Genomic DNA, 15,030 nt, shown 5'->3' with positions numbered 1-15,030 from the left:
AGAAGGGGGAATAAAGACAATCAGACTAACGACCTGGTCTCAGGAAACGCTTCTCAGGAGAGGCAACGCTTCTCAGGAGAGGCAACAGTGGCTTATTAGGCCAACCTAAGAAATATTACCTGAGTGCCTATGACATGAACCCAGTATAAAAGGTTTAGCATCCACCCTCAAAAGGAGCTGACAACTAGGAAGAAAAGGACTGTAAAAAAACACTAGAGTGAAACTCACAATAATGTGAAAAAAAAAAAGCCACATACAAGAAAAGAATCAGCTCTATATGAAGGAGAAAGCTTGTCAAGAAAGATTTACTAAGCAGAGTTGGAAAATAAGAGCAGATCAGGAGATCAGTCAGCGTGTTACCAGAAGGCAGGAAGACAGGAAGCGGCGGGGCGCAGAGAGGTGAGCCGGCGCGGGGGAGGGAGGAGCCCCACGTGGCTGCAGCACAGGATGAGCCGTAGTGATGCGGGAGCACCGGCAAAGGGCACAGGAGGAGAGAAGCGAGTCACTAGGGCATCACTGGCCACGCTGGAGAGCCTGGACTTCATGTAATAGGGACTCGAAAGGTTTTCAGGAGGAATTCCTCGAGAGATGGAAGCCCCTGGTCAAGAACCATCTCTGTATCACCCAGAATACCCTCAATGTATCACATCTTTGTGATTGTTTAATCGGTAAGTCACACTGGACTCTTTAAACCCACGGACTATATAGCCCGCCAGCCTTCTCTCTGTTCACGGGATTTCCCAGACAAGAGTACTGGAGCGAGTTGCCACTTCCTTCTCCAGGGGATCTTCCTGACCCAGGGATCAGCCCCAATCCTGCACTGGCAGGTGGATTCTTTACCATGGCGTCACCTGGGAAGCCCTGTGTCATACCTTAAACCACACCAGTTTCTGACACTGCTTACTTTAAAAAATACGTGCATATGAATACTTCAGAATTCAATGAACAGAGTACATTCCCATCTATTTCTACTCATGAATTATGATGATGATCTAATGAGACAATAAGGAGTACATCAAGGCTGTATATTGTCACCCTGCTTATTAACTTCTATGCAGAGTATATCATGAGAAACACTGGGCTGGATGAAGCACAAGCTGGAATCAAGATTGCTGGGAGAAATATCAATAATCTCAGATATGCAGACGACACCACCCTTATGGCAGAAAGTGAAGAAGAACTAAAGGGCCCCTTGATGAAAGTGAAAGAGGAGAGTGAAGAAGTTGGCTTAAAGCTCAACATTCAGAAAACTAAGATCATGGCATCCGGCCCCAGCACTTCATGGCAAATAGATGGGGAAACAGTAGAAACAGAGGCTGACTTTATTTTGGGGGGCTCCAAAATCACTGAAGATGGTGATTGCAGCCATGAAATTAAAAGACACTTACTCCTTGGAAGGAATGTTATGACCAACCTAGACAGCATATTAAAAAGCAGAGACATTATCACTTTGCCAACAAAGGTCCATCTAGTCAAGGCTATGGTTTTTCCAGTAGTCATGTATGGATGTGAGAGCTGGAGTATAAAGAAAGCAGAGTGCTGAAGAATTGATGCTTTTGAATTGTGGTGTTGGAGAAAACTCTTGCGATCCCTTGGACAGCAAGGAGATCCGACTAGTCCATCTGAAAGGAGATCAGTCCTGAGTATTCATTGGAAGGACTGATGTTGAAGCTGAAACTCTGATACTTTGGCTGCCTGATGAAAAGGGGTGACTCATTTGAAAAGACCCTGGCTGGGAAAGACTGAGGGCAGGAGGAGAAGGGGACGACAGAGGATGAGATGGGTGGATGGCATCACCAACTCGATGAACATGAGTTTGGGTAGACTCTGGGAGTTGGTGATGGACAGGGAGGCTTGGCGTGCTGCAGTCCATGGGGTCGCAAAGAGTCAGACACGACTGAGCGACTGAACTGAATGAGACAATAAAATAAAGAGCTTTAAATAGGGCTAGTACACAGTGGGATTAAGTTAGTTCTAAGCTCAGTCATGCTGGATTCTTTGCGACTGCATGGCCTGGAGCCTGCCAGGCTCCTCTGTCCACGGGATTCTCCAGGCGAGAATACTGGAGTGGGTTGCCATGCCAGGAATCTTCCCGACCCAGGGATCGAACCCAGGTCTCCTGCATTGCAGGCAGATTCTTTACCATCTGGGCCACCAGGTAAAGCACTCAATGAATATTAACTACAATTACATGTCAATGGTGATAAAGATGAAGGAAATAAGAGTACAATATGGCTAAACTGGCTCAAATTAGAAAGAAGTCTTGAATCACAGAAATAGCTGGGTAACTATCAAAAAAGAAAGAAAGAAAGAAAAGCAAAAATCAACTAGTCTAAAATTAAAAAGACCACATTTAGACTTTCTCCAGTATAAAATAAGTAGACACCTCTAAAGAATCTCTTTCAACAGATCAGTTTACTCAGCTACACGGAGGCCTAGCAATGAAACAGGTTAAGTACGATAGCAGACATTCCGAGGGGGCATACATACTTCAATTCCCAAGGCAAGCTAATTGATAAGACTGGCCCTTGAAGTATATATGTGAATAGTTTCCTCCACTTTTATCACTGCTGTTAAACTGGATAACTGCCAACTCAACAAGTTCCGCATGTGCCCTTGAATAACAATCTTTCCAAGCCCATTTACTCTCAGTAACAAAGACATGAAAGGCTGCGCTTCGTGGCATTGTGTCCTGTGTGGTGAGCATGCACTATGTACACCCATACGTTTGGTTTTTTAAAAAACTAAATGCTATGAAGGCAGCTTCGAAGCAAAGCAGCACACAAAACGCCAACTAATAGATAATCAACAACTTGACAAATGAGGCTTGTGAATGAAAATAATCCACAAAGTCAAAACAGCAACAACTAAATGGTTAAGAAAAAAAAAATCCGACATGAGCAAACAACTGGAGTTTCAAGATCTACTCAATTTCCAGAACTGGGCCAGGCAGGCAAGATGGAAAGCACAGCCTAGATGTGAATGGGGTATTAAATCTCTACATACACAGGCCACTCGAAGTATGAACACTCAGGTCTTCAACACGTTCAGAACATAAAGGTGGTTCCCTGCCAGGAGGGCTGGGGGCTGGAGAACAGGCTCATTAGGGCATCGAGCCACACACCTCACACACCAGCTGAGGCCAGGGCACCGAGGAGGACCAGGCAACACGACAAGGACACAAGGAAGTCATTCAGAGAGGAAGCGTGGGTTAAGCCAGCTCCGGCCGCTGTGTGGGTTAAACTGGTTTTAAAGGTTAGCCAGGAGCCAGCTAAAACAATGTTTCCCCGAGAAGAGGCTTTGATTAAAGTTCAATACAGGTCAGGCAGGTGGGCAGGTGGCACTTTTATTAATGAGAAGGTCACAGTGTCACAACTGCAAACACAGGTGAGCTCCCTGTCCACCGCCACTAGACAGCAAAGCTCACTACCGTCTATATTCAGCACGAGTCACCTGATACTAACCACTTCAGTGCAATAATCTTTAAGTGTTTAAATGCCACCACTTTGTAACGCTGAAACTCTGTTCTACTGAAAGTGCCAAAGAGGCGCACATCATTCTGAGAATAAAAATGAAGGAAGGAGAGTCTCTGAGTCAATACTCCTTTCAAGACCAAGCCTCAAATTTAGGACTGAAGCGAACAGCCCAGCCCAACCCCATTCAGCCCAGAATCCTACTCAACTGGTGATTGTTATATGGGCTCCCTCCAGAGAATGCCATGGACAGAGGAGGCTAGTGGACTACAGTCCATGGGGGTTGCAAAGAGTTGGACACGACTGACCACAAACAGCGTGGCAAGACCACACTTGAGTGACGGCAGTTCAGTGCAGGGTTCCCGAGCACACACTCCCCAGTTCCGCCACTGAGCACTCAAGTGGTTCTGCATGTTCAGTCACGTCCAACTCTGCGACCCCACGGACCGTAGCCCGCCAGGCTCCTCCGTCCATGGGATTCTCCAGGCAAGAATACTGGCATTTCCCTCTGCAGGGGATCTTCCTAACCCAGGGACTGAACCTGTGTCTCCTGTATCACAAGCAGAGGCTTTACTAATGAGTCACCCGGGAAGTCCCAAGTGGTTTTAGGCAAGTTGCTTAACTTCTGAATGTTTCCTCACAGGTAACACAGGGATAAGAGTAACTATCTGGTAGTTGTGAAAGTGAAAGTGAAGTCGTGTCCGACTCTTTGTGACCCCGTGGACTGCAGCCTACCAGGCTCCTCCGTCCATGGGATTCTCCAGGCAAGAATACTGGAGTGGGGTGCCATTTCCTTCTCCAGGGGATCTTCCCGACCCAGGGATCGAACCTGGGTCTCCCACATTGTAGGCAGTCGCTTTTACCGGCCAAGCCACCAGGGAAGTTGCAGCTGTGAGTCGTAGTCGTGAGGATTAAACACGTTAACACACACAGAGGGCTTAGAACAGTGCTGGCCGTGACACTCAGCATCTGTGGTTCATTATTACCACAGCGCCCACCGTCACTACCGTCATCATCACCAAAGGCTTGAGGCCGGAGAGCACGCTGCACGTGGTTCCAGCCCGCCCCCTCCAGGCTCTGGCCCTCACACACCACGCAGGACCAAATCCGTGCACCGACACCTTCACTACGTGCTGCTCAACAACCCAAGACCGCCCGGAACCACAGGGCAATGCGGTGTTATATCCCACGCCCTCCTCCAGCCGCCGTCCCTCGGCACCCAAAGCATCAACTTGTTACATGTACAAATAACTAAAGCAAAGTTTTCACTTTCACGCATTGGAGAAGGCAATGGCAACCCACTCCAGTGTTCTTGCCTGGAGAATCCCAGGGAGGGGGAGCCTGGTGGGCTGCCGTCTCTGGGGTCGCACAGAGTCGGACACGACTGAAGCCGATTTAGCAGCAGCAGCAGCAGCAGCAGCAAAGGAAAGCTGAGCCCCTGTTTCCTAGCATGGAAAGACACATTACTGTATGTAAAATACAAAGCCAATGGGAATTTACTGTATGACTCAGGGAACTCAACCCGGGCCTCTGTAACAACCTAGAAGGGTGGGATGGGGAGGGAGGTGGGAGGGATGTTCAAGAGGGAGGGGACATATGTGTGCCCATGGCTGATTCAGGTTGATGTAGGGCAGAAACCAACACAGTACTGTGAAGCAATTATCCTTCAATTAAAAATAAATAATTTAAATTTTTTTTAAGTGGAAAAAAAAAACAAACCCACCAACCAAAACAGAGTTCCCTTTGGATTTCTAATGAGATTCTATTTTCACCTTAAAACCCTCCTGGCTCATCGGAGGATCCCTGCCCCAGCAGAAAGGACTACCATGCCCTCCATCCTCTGACTCAAGAGTCACAGATTCTTTACTCCCAACCAGAGCAACGGCACATACATGATCATAACGTGGCTTCTTTCTGCCAAAGCCCCTTTTTCGGTCTCACTGGGGCCATGAAACCAGTTTCCTTTCTCTTCAACTTTCTGAGGAGGAGAATAAACAACAGGACAGAGAGCAGCTGCGGCCACTCAAGGGAGGAGATGGAGACACAAAAGCCCTTTCACCAGCACATTTCTTCACTCCCTTGCGGCCTCCCACCAGTCCCTATTTTAGTTCCTGCTGCCAGGAATTCTAGACCCAGCTCCAGGCCGGGTAACTGGTCCCACCCCAGGAGATCACACTTCTAGGAACCGCCCGGCCCTCAGCCACTCTTACAGGCTTTTCAGTCCTCAGGCTTGAGCCCATTAATAGCCCTCCTTCCTCCTCTACAGGCTACCACCTGTCCCGAGAGAAGTGGCCGTAGGAAAAATCATGGGTCCCTGGCTGTATGCAGAATATCCTACTTTTAAGTTGGGAAAAGGTCTTTTTTAAACTTGAGGGAATAATTAAAATCATAATGAAAACACTCAAGAGCTCTGCCAAACCAGACCGAAACCCCAGAGGCATTCTCCCTCCTCACTGAAGTCAGCAATAAGGTGAGACTGGACTGGAATTCCCTTCTGTTTCCACCACGCTAACTCATTGCTCCTTCGTCCCTTAAGCCAGTCTCCAGACCTAGGAATGGAGCAGTAATGCTCCCCCAGAATGACACTGTAGCTGGGTTCTCTCAAGAAAGACATAGTCCTTACTCTCCCTCCCGTCATTCATGAAGGATGATTTATCCCGTTGCAACAGCTGTTACTTCCATGTTACTTCATTCCAAGTCTTTTCATTGGAATGTAAATTTCAATCCTGAAACCACAATTGGTATTCTAAGAGTAATACAGCCTTAAGAAGTTCAGAAATTTGCTTTTATCTTAGTGAAAAACACGGTCTCCCCAAATACGTCAAGTCAGAAGGGGAAAACTCTTACGGGGTGGTATTACAGTAACAGCCCAACTGAGGCACTCCAGACAGAAGGGAAAACACACAGAGAAGGCGTTCATTACAATACAGACAAGGGTGGAGCAGGGCTCAACTAAACCCCGCTTCAATATGAGATCCTATTAACAATTTTAAAAAGTAAACCTTTTGGCCAAGCCTTTCACTAGTTTTAAAAATTATACCCATTTTAAAAATGAGCAAAGACCTGCAACCTTTTATTGGTGCTCAAGTAATAATTAACTTGGTTTGGTCCTCACCAGCCAAGAATACTAAGCTGAATTAATTCCACAAATCTCCAGGAGGAAGCCCTAAGATTCTACTCTGCTCAACTCGGAAGCTTCTGACAAAGCAACCAGGAACGTACTGAAAATGAGAAGGGGGTGAATGCTAAGTATAAAGTCGGGCCGGAGAAGGTGATGGCACCCCACTCCAGTACTCTTACTGGAAAATCCCATGGATGGAGGAGCCCGGTGGGCTGCAGTCCATGGAGTCGCTAAGAGTCAGACCCGACTGAGCGAGTTCCCTTTCACTTTTCACTTTCCTGCATTGGAGAAGGAAATGGCAACCCACTCCAGTGTTCTTGCCAGGAGAATCCCAGGGACGGGGGAGCCTGGTGGGCTGCCGTCTATGGGGTCGCCCAGAGTCGGACACGACTGAAGCGACCTCAGCAGCAACTGCAGCAGCATAAAGTCCGGCAAATAAAAACCGAAATGTGAAATTACACATTTCCAAGATACCTACTCCTCTAACATTTCTGTTAAACCTGCTTTACAACCCTCACTGCAGATTTTAAGGAAGCAAAAGGGAGGGAATCTTTACAGAGTACTGGAGATTGATCTCTAACGGCAGACTTTCCAAATAATGTTCTGCCCAACACTCAACCCTTCCAAACCATAATCACGCGGGCTTGGATTTGTCAGAATGGTTCACTAACACCCAGAAGCCTCTCCAGGAAAAAGCATATGACACAGTGAGAGATTAACTGATGAGTCAAATGACTGTCACCCCCTACATTGCAAGTATGTGTTACCTCCCTGCAAAGCCAATTAACAAAATATGCACAAAACCCAGAGTTGACAGGGCTGTTCACTCAACTACATATTTTCTGTAGTCCATAGAATTTCCACTTCCAAAAAAAAAAAAAAAACTTGTCAGGGGATATTTCAAGTTTAAGCAGGGTTTTTTTGTTTTTTAAAGGAAAAGGGAGGATCTTAAAAATAGTAAGAACTAAATTCAGACAGCTGAATATGTCCTCTGTTCTATGAGAAGCATACAAATGACATCCCTATGTAACAATGCTGAAATAGGTAAAACACCACAAAAACTCGGTTTTATTATATTCAGCCAACGAACTAGTTTAAAGTTAAGTCAAAGGCAAGAAGCAAAGAGACAATGAGGCAGGCAGGTTCATGGTCTTCACAGTCACAGTAGCTCTGAACAGGCCCACGGCCATCAGCCCTGTATGAAAGGCATCACTAGAGGAGAAGGCGAGAGCTCAGCAGAAGCGGGCAAGCAGCAGAGACTTAAGTTCCCTTTGTCTGATTCTTCAGGACCCCATGGATTGAAGCCTGCCAGGCTCCTCTGTCCATGGGATTCTCCAGGCAAGAATACTGGAGTGGGTTGCCATTTCCTTCTCCAGGGGATCATTCCAAGTCAGGGACTGAACCTGGATGTCCTGCATTGCAGGCAGATTCTTTAGTCACCAGGGAAGCCCATACTGACCTTCTAGAAAGATGCTAATGACTTGACCTGGGCCAGGCCAACCCCAACTCATGCTGGAGTTTGCCTGCCTTGTCCCAGGGGGTACCTACTGGTGTTTCAGAACCACCCCTACTTTTCCTCATCTGCCAGGCACCTCCCCACACTCCCAACCTGCCCTCAAAATCACTGAGACAAAACCCAAACAAAAAAGTGGCATATCTAATTTAGGATTTCTATCACACAAACATATTGACTTTTCATGAAGGAATTCGACACCGTGATACCAGATGTCTTGCTGGGGATCTCTGTAAAAAAAAAACTTGGGCTGATAAACCTACTGCCAAAAAGAAAATATCTTGCAACGTATACCAGGGCAATGTGTAAAAACTATTACATCACCTTTACGTAACTTCAAAAAGCATATAAACATAAATCTGCTGTATTTTCCTCTGTAACGGAAGGACTATAGAAGAGATGACCTAGAAATTTCCAATGTTTCTCTCACCTTTAAATCTCAGTCTTTGTACCAATGCATAACAGTTGATACACGTTCCTAACCCAATGCCCATAAGCCCAACCCATGCCTGGCCTCTCACTAAATTACCACCTGGGAAGTCTGGCACTGCCATTCAGCTTGAAAATGACTAAAATTATTTCAGAATGCTGCCCTGTTCAGCTGGTTGGCTGCACACCCTCTCCCCTATCCGTCCACCCCCGATAGTAAGAATATTCCAGTCTCTTCAATTTACAGACCAAAAATGCTAGTTTCTAAATAGGTCTTTAAAACGCAACAATAGAAATACTCTTCTCAACTTGAAAGAAAAAAACCCAAAAGGCAGTGCTCACATAACTTAAGACATAAAGGAAATGTAAATTAAGATTTTGTTTCTATTTTCCGTCTTTCAACTATGACAGTTCTCTTTCAAGGCGTTCAAAGCCCACCTTGGAAAAGAGAAAAATAAGTAGGAAAAATTGTCCTTATGAAATTCATAAAAACACTTCTTATTTTCAGCTTCAGTTACTAAAGTCTGGGTATTTTTCTATGTTGCCATTGTACCTGGTAACTAATTCATATCAGAGAGTATGATAAGGGAAAAGTTCCATTCCACTCCAGGTGGGTGATTTCTAACTGCTGTTGGCAACGCTATTTTCTCTTGAATTAAACCACTGAGATCTTTTAGATGAGTGGCATGCAGTCTGTACCACATGCTGCTGCTGCTAAGTCGCTTCAGTTGTGTCCGACTCTGTGTGACCCCAGAGATGGCAGTCCACCAGGCTCCCCCGTCCCTGGGATTCTCCAGGCAAGAACACTGGAGTAGGTTGCCATTTCCTTCTCCAATGCATGAAAGTGAAAAGTGAAAGTGAAGTCGCTCAGTTGTGTCCGACTCCTAGCGACACCATGGACTGCAGCCCACCAGGCTCCTCCATCCATGGGATTTTCCAGGCAAGAGTACTGGAGTGGGTTGCCATTGCCTTCTCCAATACCACATACTGCTGCTACTGCTAAGTCACTTCAGTCATGTCCGACTCTGTGCAACCCCAGAGATGGCAGTCCACCAGGCTCCCCCGTCCCTGGGATTCTCCAGGCAAGAACACTGGAGTGGGTTGCCATTTCTTTCTCCAATGCATGAAAGTGAAAAGTGAAAGTGAAGTCGCTCAGTCGTGTCCGACTCTTAGCGACCCCATGGACTGCAGCCCACCAAGCTCCTCCGTCCATGGGATTTTCCAGGCAAGGGTACTGGAATGGGTTGCCATTGCCTTCTCCAATACCACATACTAGAGGCATGTAATTCACTAGAGAAAGAATCCTCTGAATGAACAAAAACACGTTAAAAATTGTGTATCCTCTGAAATCACTTATTTCTAGGACAATAATTACATTTTTCATGTACTGTACACCTATTAGACATGGAACTGCATACTGGGGTGGGTACTGACTGAAGAACTTATTTGTGGTATTACTGAATAAAAACTTGAATATTTAAAACAATAAGAAAAAAAATATGCCTTTTGGAATGGACATATTCGTAAAGGAAATAGCAGTGAGATTAATAAACAAACCGAACTCCGTCTGTGGCTGATGACTGCTGGGGTTACCCAGTTTCCCTTTATTTCCCCTAGCAGTTTCAGAAGGCAGGACATTCAAAACAAAAATAACCTTTAATTTACTCATTCAATCTTTTACCATGTAATAAGCAGCTTCTATCAGGCAATATCTGGTGGGTGCTGAGGATACAAAATAGCTGTGCTAAAAGCCTGTTCTTAAAGGTAGTTTCGTTATGAACTGTGTCTCCCAAGATTCATGTGTCCAAGTCCTAAATCCCCAATCCCTCAAAACATGACTGTCCTTAGAGATAGGGCCCCAAATGAGATAAATGAGTTAAAACGAAGTTAAAATGAGGGGGCGGTCCCTCATACAAAGAGATGAGGACACAGACATAAACAGAGAGGATCATGCGATGTCACAGCGGGAGACGGGTCAACTACAAGCCAAGGGTCAACTACAAACTTACTCTGCCAACACCTTGATCTTTGACTTGGCAGCCTCCGCAATCGTGAAAAAATAAATTTCTGTTGTTTAAGCACCATGTCTGTGGCAGACCTTTGTTATGGCTGCCCCAGCAAACTAATAACACAGTTCACGCGCCAGCAGGGGAGACTGACATATAACTATAAAATCCATGAAAAGCAGTTAAATTAGAGGTATGTACAAAATGCAAAATAATAAATATATACTCCAGCATAAATGACTGTCCTGGATGTTCTGTTTTTAGGGCCTCATTCCAGGAGGAAGGATGTATAACAGAGCATTGCTACTACTTCCAAAAGGCATTAAACAACAGATGCTAAGACGTTATTTCACTTTATCCCCACAAAAATCTTTCAGTAAATTGGAGGGCCCCCATCTTATAGGTGGAGGAAGTCAATTTTAAGAGGATAATCAATTTGTCCAAGACCATCAAATTAACAGCTGAGACAGCCACGATTCAAAGCCAGGTCCCTCCAACTCAACCTTCTAGAGCCTACATCTGCCCTTCAAACGAAACCTAGAGAACGTACGCGGTCTTCTCTCTGTAGGCTCCCTTATTTGCAGTTGTGCACTAACATCTGAATAGCATGCTAGGTAGCAGAGTGGTCACCTATGTCTGCACCTGCACCAGCTGGAAAAACTTAGGAAGGACCTCTCAAGAGCTGCAGAAAAATCACAATGATGCTTTTGATAAAATACAGAACAAACCTGGAGATCAGGATCAGGGGTCATGATTTCAATTCAGGTTCCTCTGGTTCCATACTAAACAAAGACACAGGCAACGGTACCAAAAGCATGGCGCCCTAGGAGCCAAAGGGGAACTGTGAAGGAGTCAACACGGGGGACATTTACTTTAGAAAGAAATGAGAGGGAAGAGCAAGCCAGCGTGAAGAGAATACACTCACCTGTTTCTTCATCTATTCTGAAAACACCAACACCAGAGCCATCTCGGATGGAGTAGTGGATCTCCCCATCTCGTCCCGTGTCCTCGTCACGAGCGGACACCTTCATGACTGAAGAACCAACAGGGGCGTTTTCTTTCACCGCACCCTTTTCCACAAAGCTGGGAAACACCGGTGGATGGAGGTTCTCATTCACGTCGATGACCTCAACTTCAACGTAGCAAGTGGAAGACAGAGAAACGGGCTTCCCTTTGTCTTTGGCCCTTACCGTGAGGTTATATACCTGCTTCTTCTCAAAGTCCAGCTGCTGTACTATTCTCACGGCTCCGCTGAGCTTATCCACATCAAAGTTTCCTTCTCCGTGGTCCAGGAGACTGTACCTCACTTGACTAGACTGACCCAAATCAGGGTCATGGGCCTCTAACCACATGATTATGGTGCCCTCTGGAAGGTCCTCTCGAACTTTCACGCGGTAATTAGGGGGGATAAACTTGGGCGGGTTGTCGTTCACATCCTCTAGCGACACTTTGAGAATCACGGTGGAGAGCAGCTGGGGCTCTTCCCTGGCTTGATCCCTGGCTTCAACCTTTAAGTAATGCACGTGCTGCTCCTCACGGTCCAAGGGGTTCAGGATTTTAACCACGCCAGTCATGCTGTCGATTGAGAACTTGTCTGTGTCAGTGAGAATAGAGTACCTCACGTGTCCGTTTGGCCCCAGGTCTTTATCTGTGGCTTCCACCTGGATGATTTCACTATTTATCTCTTTGTCTTCGCTCACTTCAACAAAATAGCTCTCCTGTAAAAATTCAGGTGGATTATCGTTGGCGTCCAGGACTCGGATCTCCAGCAGATGCCACGCCGCCCTCTGTGGCAGGCCCAGGTCAGACACTGTGATATTCAGGGTGTACCTGTCTGTCGTCTCACGGTCAAGGGGAGACAGGATTTTGAGCATCCCCGTTTCCATGTCCATAATGAAGCAGCTATCTTCATTTCCTCCGGAAATGGAGTAGACCAGCTTCCCATTGAAGCCAGTATCGAGATCAGTAGCATTCATGACAAGCAGGCTAGAACCCACAGGTTGGTTTTCCTTGACCTGGATCCCAGATGGAAGCGTACTTCTGAACTGGGGCACATGAGCATTGACAGAGTGGGAATCAAAGAAGACGTCCTCGACCTCCCCCTGGGTGTGCAGCTTGTTCGCCTGCAGGAGTTTCTCTGCCAGCATTTTGGCCACGCCCGTCTCCTCACACTGCAGGCTGACTGGCTTGCGAAGGGCAGCCACGGTCATGTTGATGTATAACGGGGTGGCAAAATTCTCTCCATCTGTAGCCGTGATTCTCAGGCTGTGAAATGACACCTTGGCCCCTAAGCCATCCATCAGAGACTGCTTTAATGACAGTACCCCAGAGTTGGGGTTCAAGCTGAACAAGTCCAGGTCATTTCCAGCCTCGATCTGGTATCGCACCAACTGAAGTTCATCGGCATCGATAGCAGAGACGGTAGTTATCTGCTCCCCGACGCCCAGATCCCTGGGAATCGTTCCTTCACAATGTATCTTCTCGAACAGGGGTGTGTTGTCATTCAAGTTATTGAGAGTAAGGGTGGCAAGGATCTCAACCTCCCGGCGGTAGGGCGAGCCCCAGTCTGACGCCCGAATCCTCAGAGTGTAAACCCGTGGCATCAGCTCATAGTCCAAGTTTTCTGAAGTACTCACGGCGCCTGTGAAATGGTTAATGACGAAAGGCACGTGATTTAAGTTTGCAATGCTGTAAGTCACGTACCCGTTCTCACCCTCATCAGGGTCTACAGCACTCACACTCATGACCGTGGTACCAATGGGCACGTTCTCGTCAAAAGATGCTTTGTAGGCTGTCTGGGTAAATTCCGGAGGGTGACTGTTGGCACTCAAGACTTTAACCAAGACTCTGGTAGAGGCTTTTCTGTCGCTGGTTGTGACTTCGAGTTCAAAGTGGGATGCCTGCTGTCTTTTCAGGGGCTCTAAGATGGAAATGAGACCAGTGTTGTGGTTCAGACTGAATTTAGCTTTTCCAGGTGTGCTTTTAAAAACATACTTCAAATGAGGATAGCTAGGCGTGGCTTTCACCATGACCACGGGTGTGTAGGGAGGAGCGAATTCACTGATTTCTGCTCTGTAAACCTCCTTCTCAAACCTGACTGGCCCCGCTTTGAACCGCGGTGAAATCACATGGATCACTTTCACAGAAGAGAACTGGGGAGGAGTTCCTTTGTCTTTCGCCTGGAGCGTCAGGTTGTAGCCGAAAGGATGACTGTCCCAGTCGATGGCGCCAACAGCTTTGAGCTTGTATTCTCTGCTGCCTGGAGAGGACCTCACTGTTCTGAACTGCTGAAGGAGGTCTCCCGCCACGATGCTCAAAGAAGCGACCTCCCCATTGGCGCCCTGATCGCAGTCGTCCACGGTCACGATGGCGTACGTGGGGTCCCTGTCCAGTTCGGATGGTGATGAGGTCACGGCTGTTATCACGGGGGCACATGCGTTGGCCTGCTCTACGTGAACCGTGAGCTTGGCCATGCTGCTGATGCCGCTGCTACCGTACAACTTCATGCCGCGGTCCACGGCGAGAATCTCCATCTCGTAGACACTGGTCTCTGTGTAGTCAAGTCTGCCCGTTAAAACGATGGTGCCACTGGTGGGGTGGATGGCAAACATGTCTGTTCGGTCTTTGAAACTGTAGTAAAATTCTCCATTGGTGCCTATGTCTGCATCTGTGGCACTGACTCTCGCGATACTGGTCCTTATGGCTGTGTTTTCAGGTAGAGACACGCTGTACGAGGTGGGGGAGAAGAGGGGTCTCAGGTCATTTGTATCCAGCACTTGCACCCTGACCTTTGTTCGTGCTTCAGCATTAGTATTTTTTTCCACTGCTTTGACAATCAACGTGTAGTGGTCTTTCACTTCTCTGTTGAGAATAGCTGTATTTCCTCCTTTGGTCCTTATTCTCAGAAAGCAAAAGTCTCCAAGAACGTACTCTTCGGCTTTGAATAGGTTTTCGTTGTCTCCCGAGATGATTTTGTACCTTAACTCCCACAGTGGATTTGTCATGTAAATACCCATCTTTACGGGATGCCCCACATAGGTTTTCGCTGCAGAGTTTTCATGCACTGTGACGTTGTACTGGAAATGTGTGAACTGCAAGGGCGTCTGTTCCAGCGTTCCGCTTCCATCACCATCTCCGAAATGCTGGAGGAGGCGCAGCAGAAGCAGAAGCGAGGCCAAGTGCCTCCCCATCGCTTAACTGTCAGGCACCTACGAGCCAAGCAAATAAGAAACATTACTTCAGGGAAATGAACAAAAAGTGTACATTTTTTCTTGCGACTTGTTTCAGACCTCATATTTTAATACAGCATTTGCCATCTACACAGAATATGAGTAAGTGCAATGGTTTTCCAATAGAAGTATCAACACTGGTAATATTTCTAGAATTACTAAGGTCAAGAATAATTTTCAGTTTATTGACTCCAAAGGTCTTAATGACCATCTGCCAGCTGTAACAACAAAATTTACTCCTGCACTTCAATCTTGAAGG

At 46.7% G+C, this 15,030-nt stretch overlaps 1 protein-coding gene across 9 annotated transcripts in view; it reads right to left on the bottom strand.

Moving 5' to 3' along the window:
• FAT1 (FAT atypical cadherin 1) overlaps positions 1–15,030 on the bottom strand; it is a 122,909-nt gene that overhangs the window by 92,765 nt on the left and 15,114 nt on the right. For all 9 annotated transcript variants that reach the window (XR_001917360.1, XM_018041856.1, XM_018041850.1 and 6 more), the window contains one exon: positions 11,468–14,750. Coding sequence is in view for 8 of the 9 variants with exons in the window: in XM_018041856.1 (XP_017897345.1) it covers positions 11,468–14,732 (3,265 nt within the window). In the remaining variant the exon portion in view is untranslated. The remainder of the gene's footprint in view (positions 1–11,467; positions 14,751–15,030) is intronic.

The sequence above is a fragment of the Capra hircus genome, chromosome 27 (genome assembly GCF_001704415.2).
Source record: "Capra hircus breed San Clemente chromosome 27, ASM170441v1, whole genome shotgun sequence".
In the NCBI taxonomy this organism is placed as follows: Eukaryota; Metazoa; Chordata; class Mammalia; order Artiodactyla; family Bovidae; genus Capra; species Capra hircus.
The sequence above is the reverse complement of the archived record's forward strand: the minus strand, read 5'-3'. Positions and strand labels throughout refer to the sequence as shown.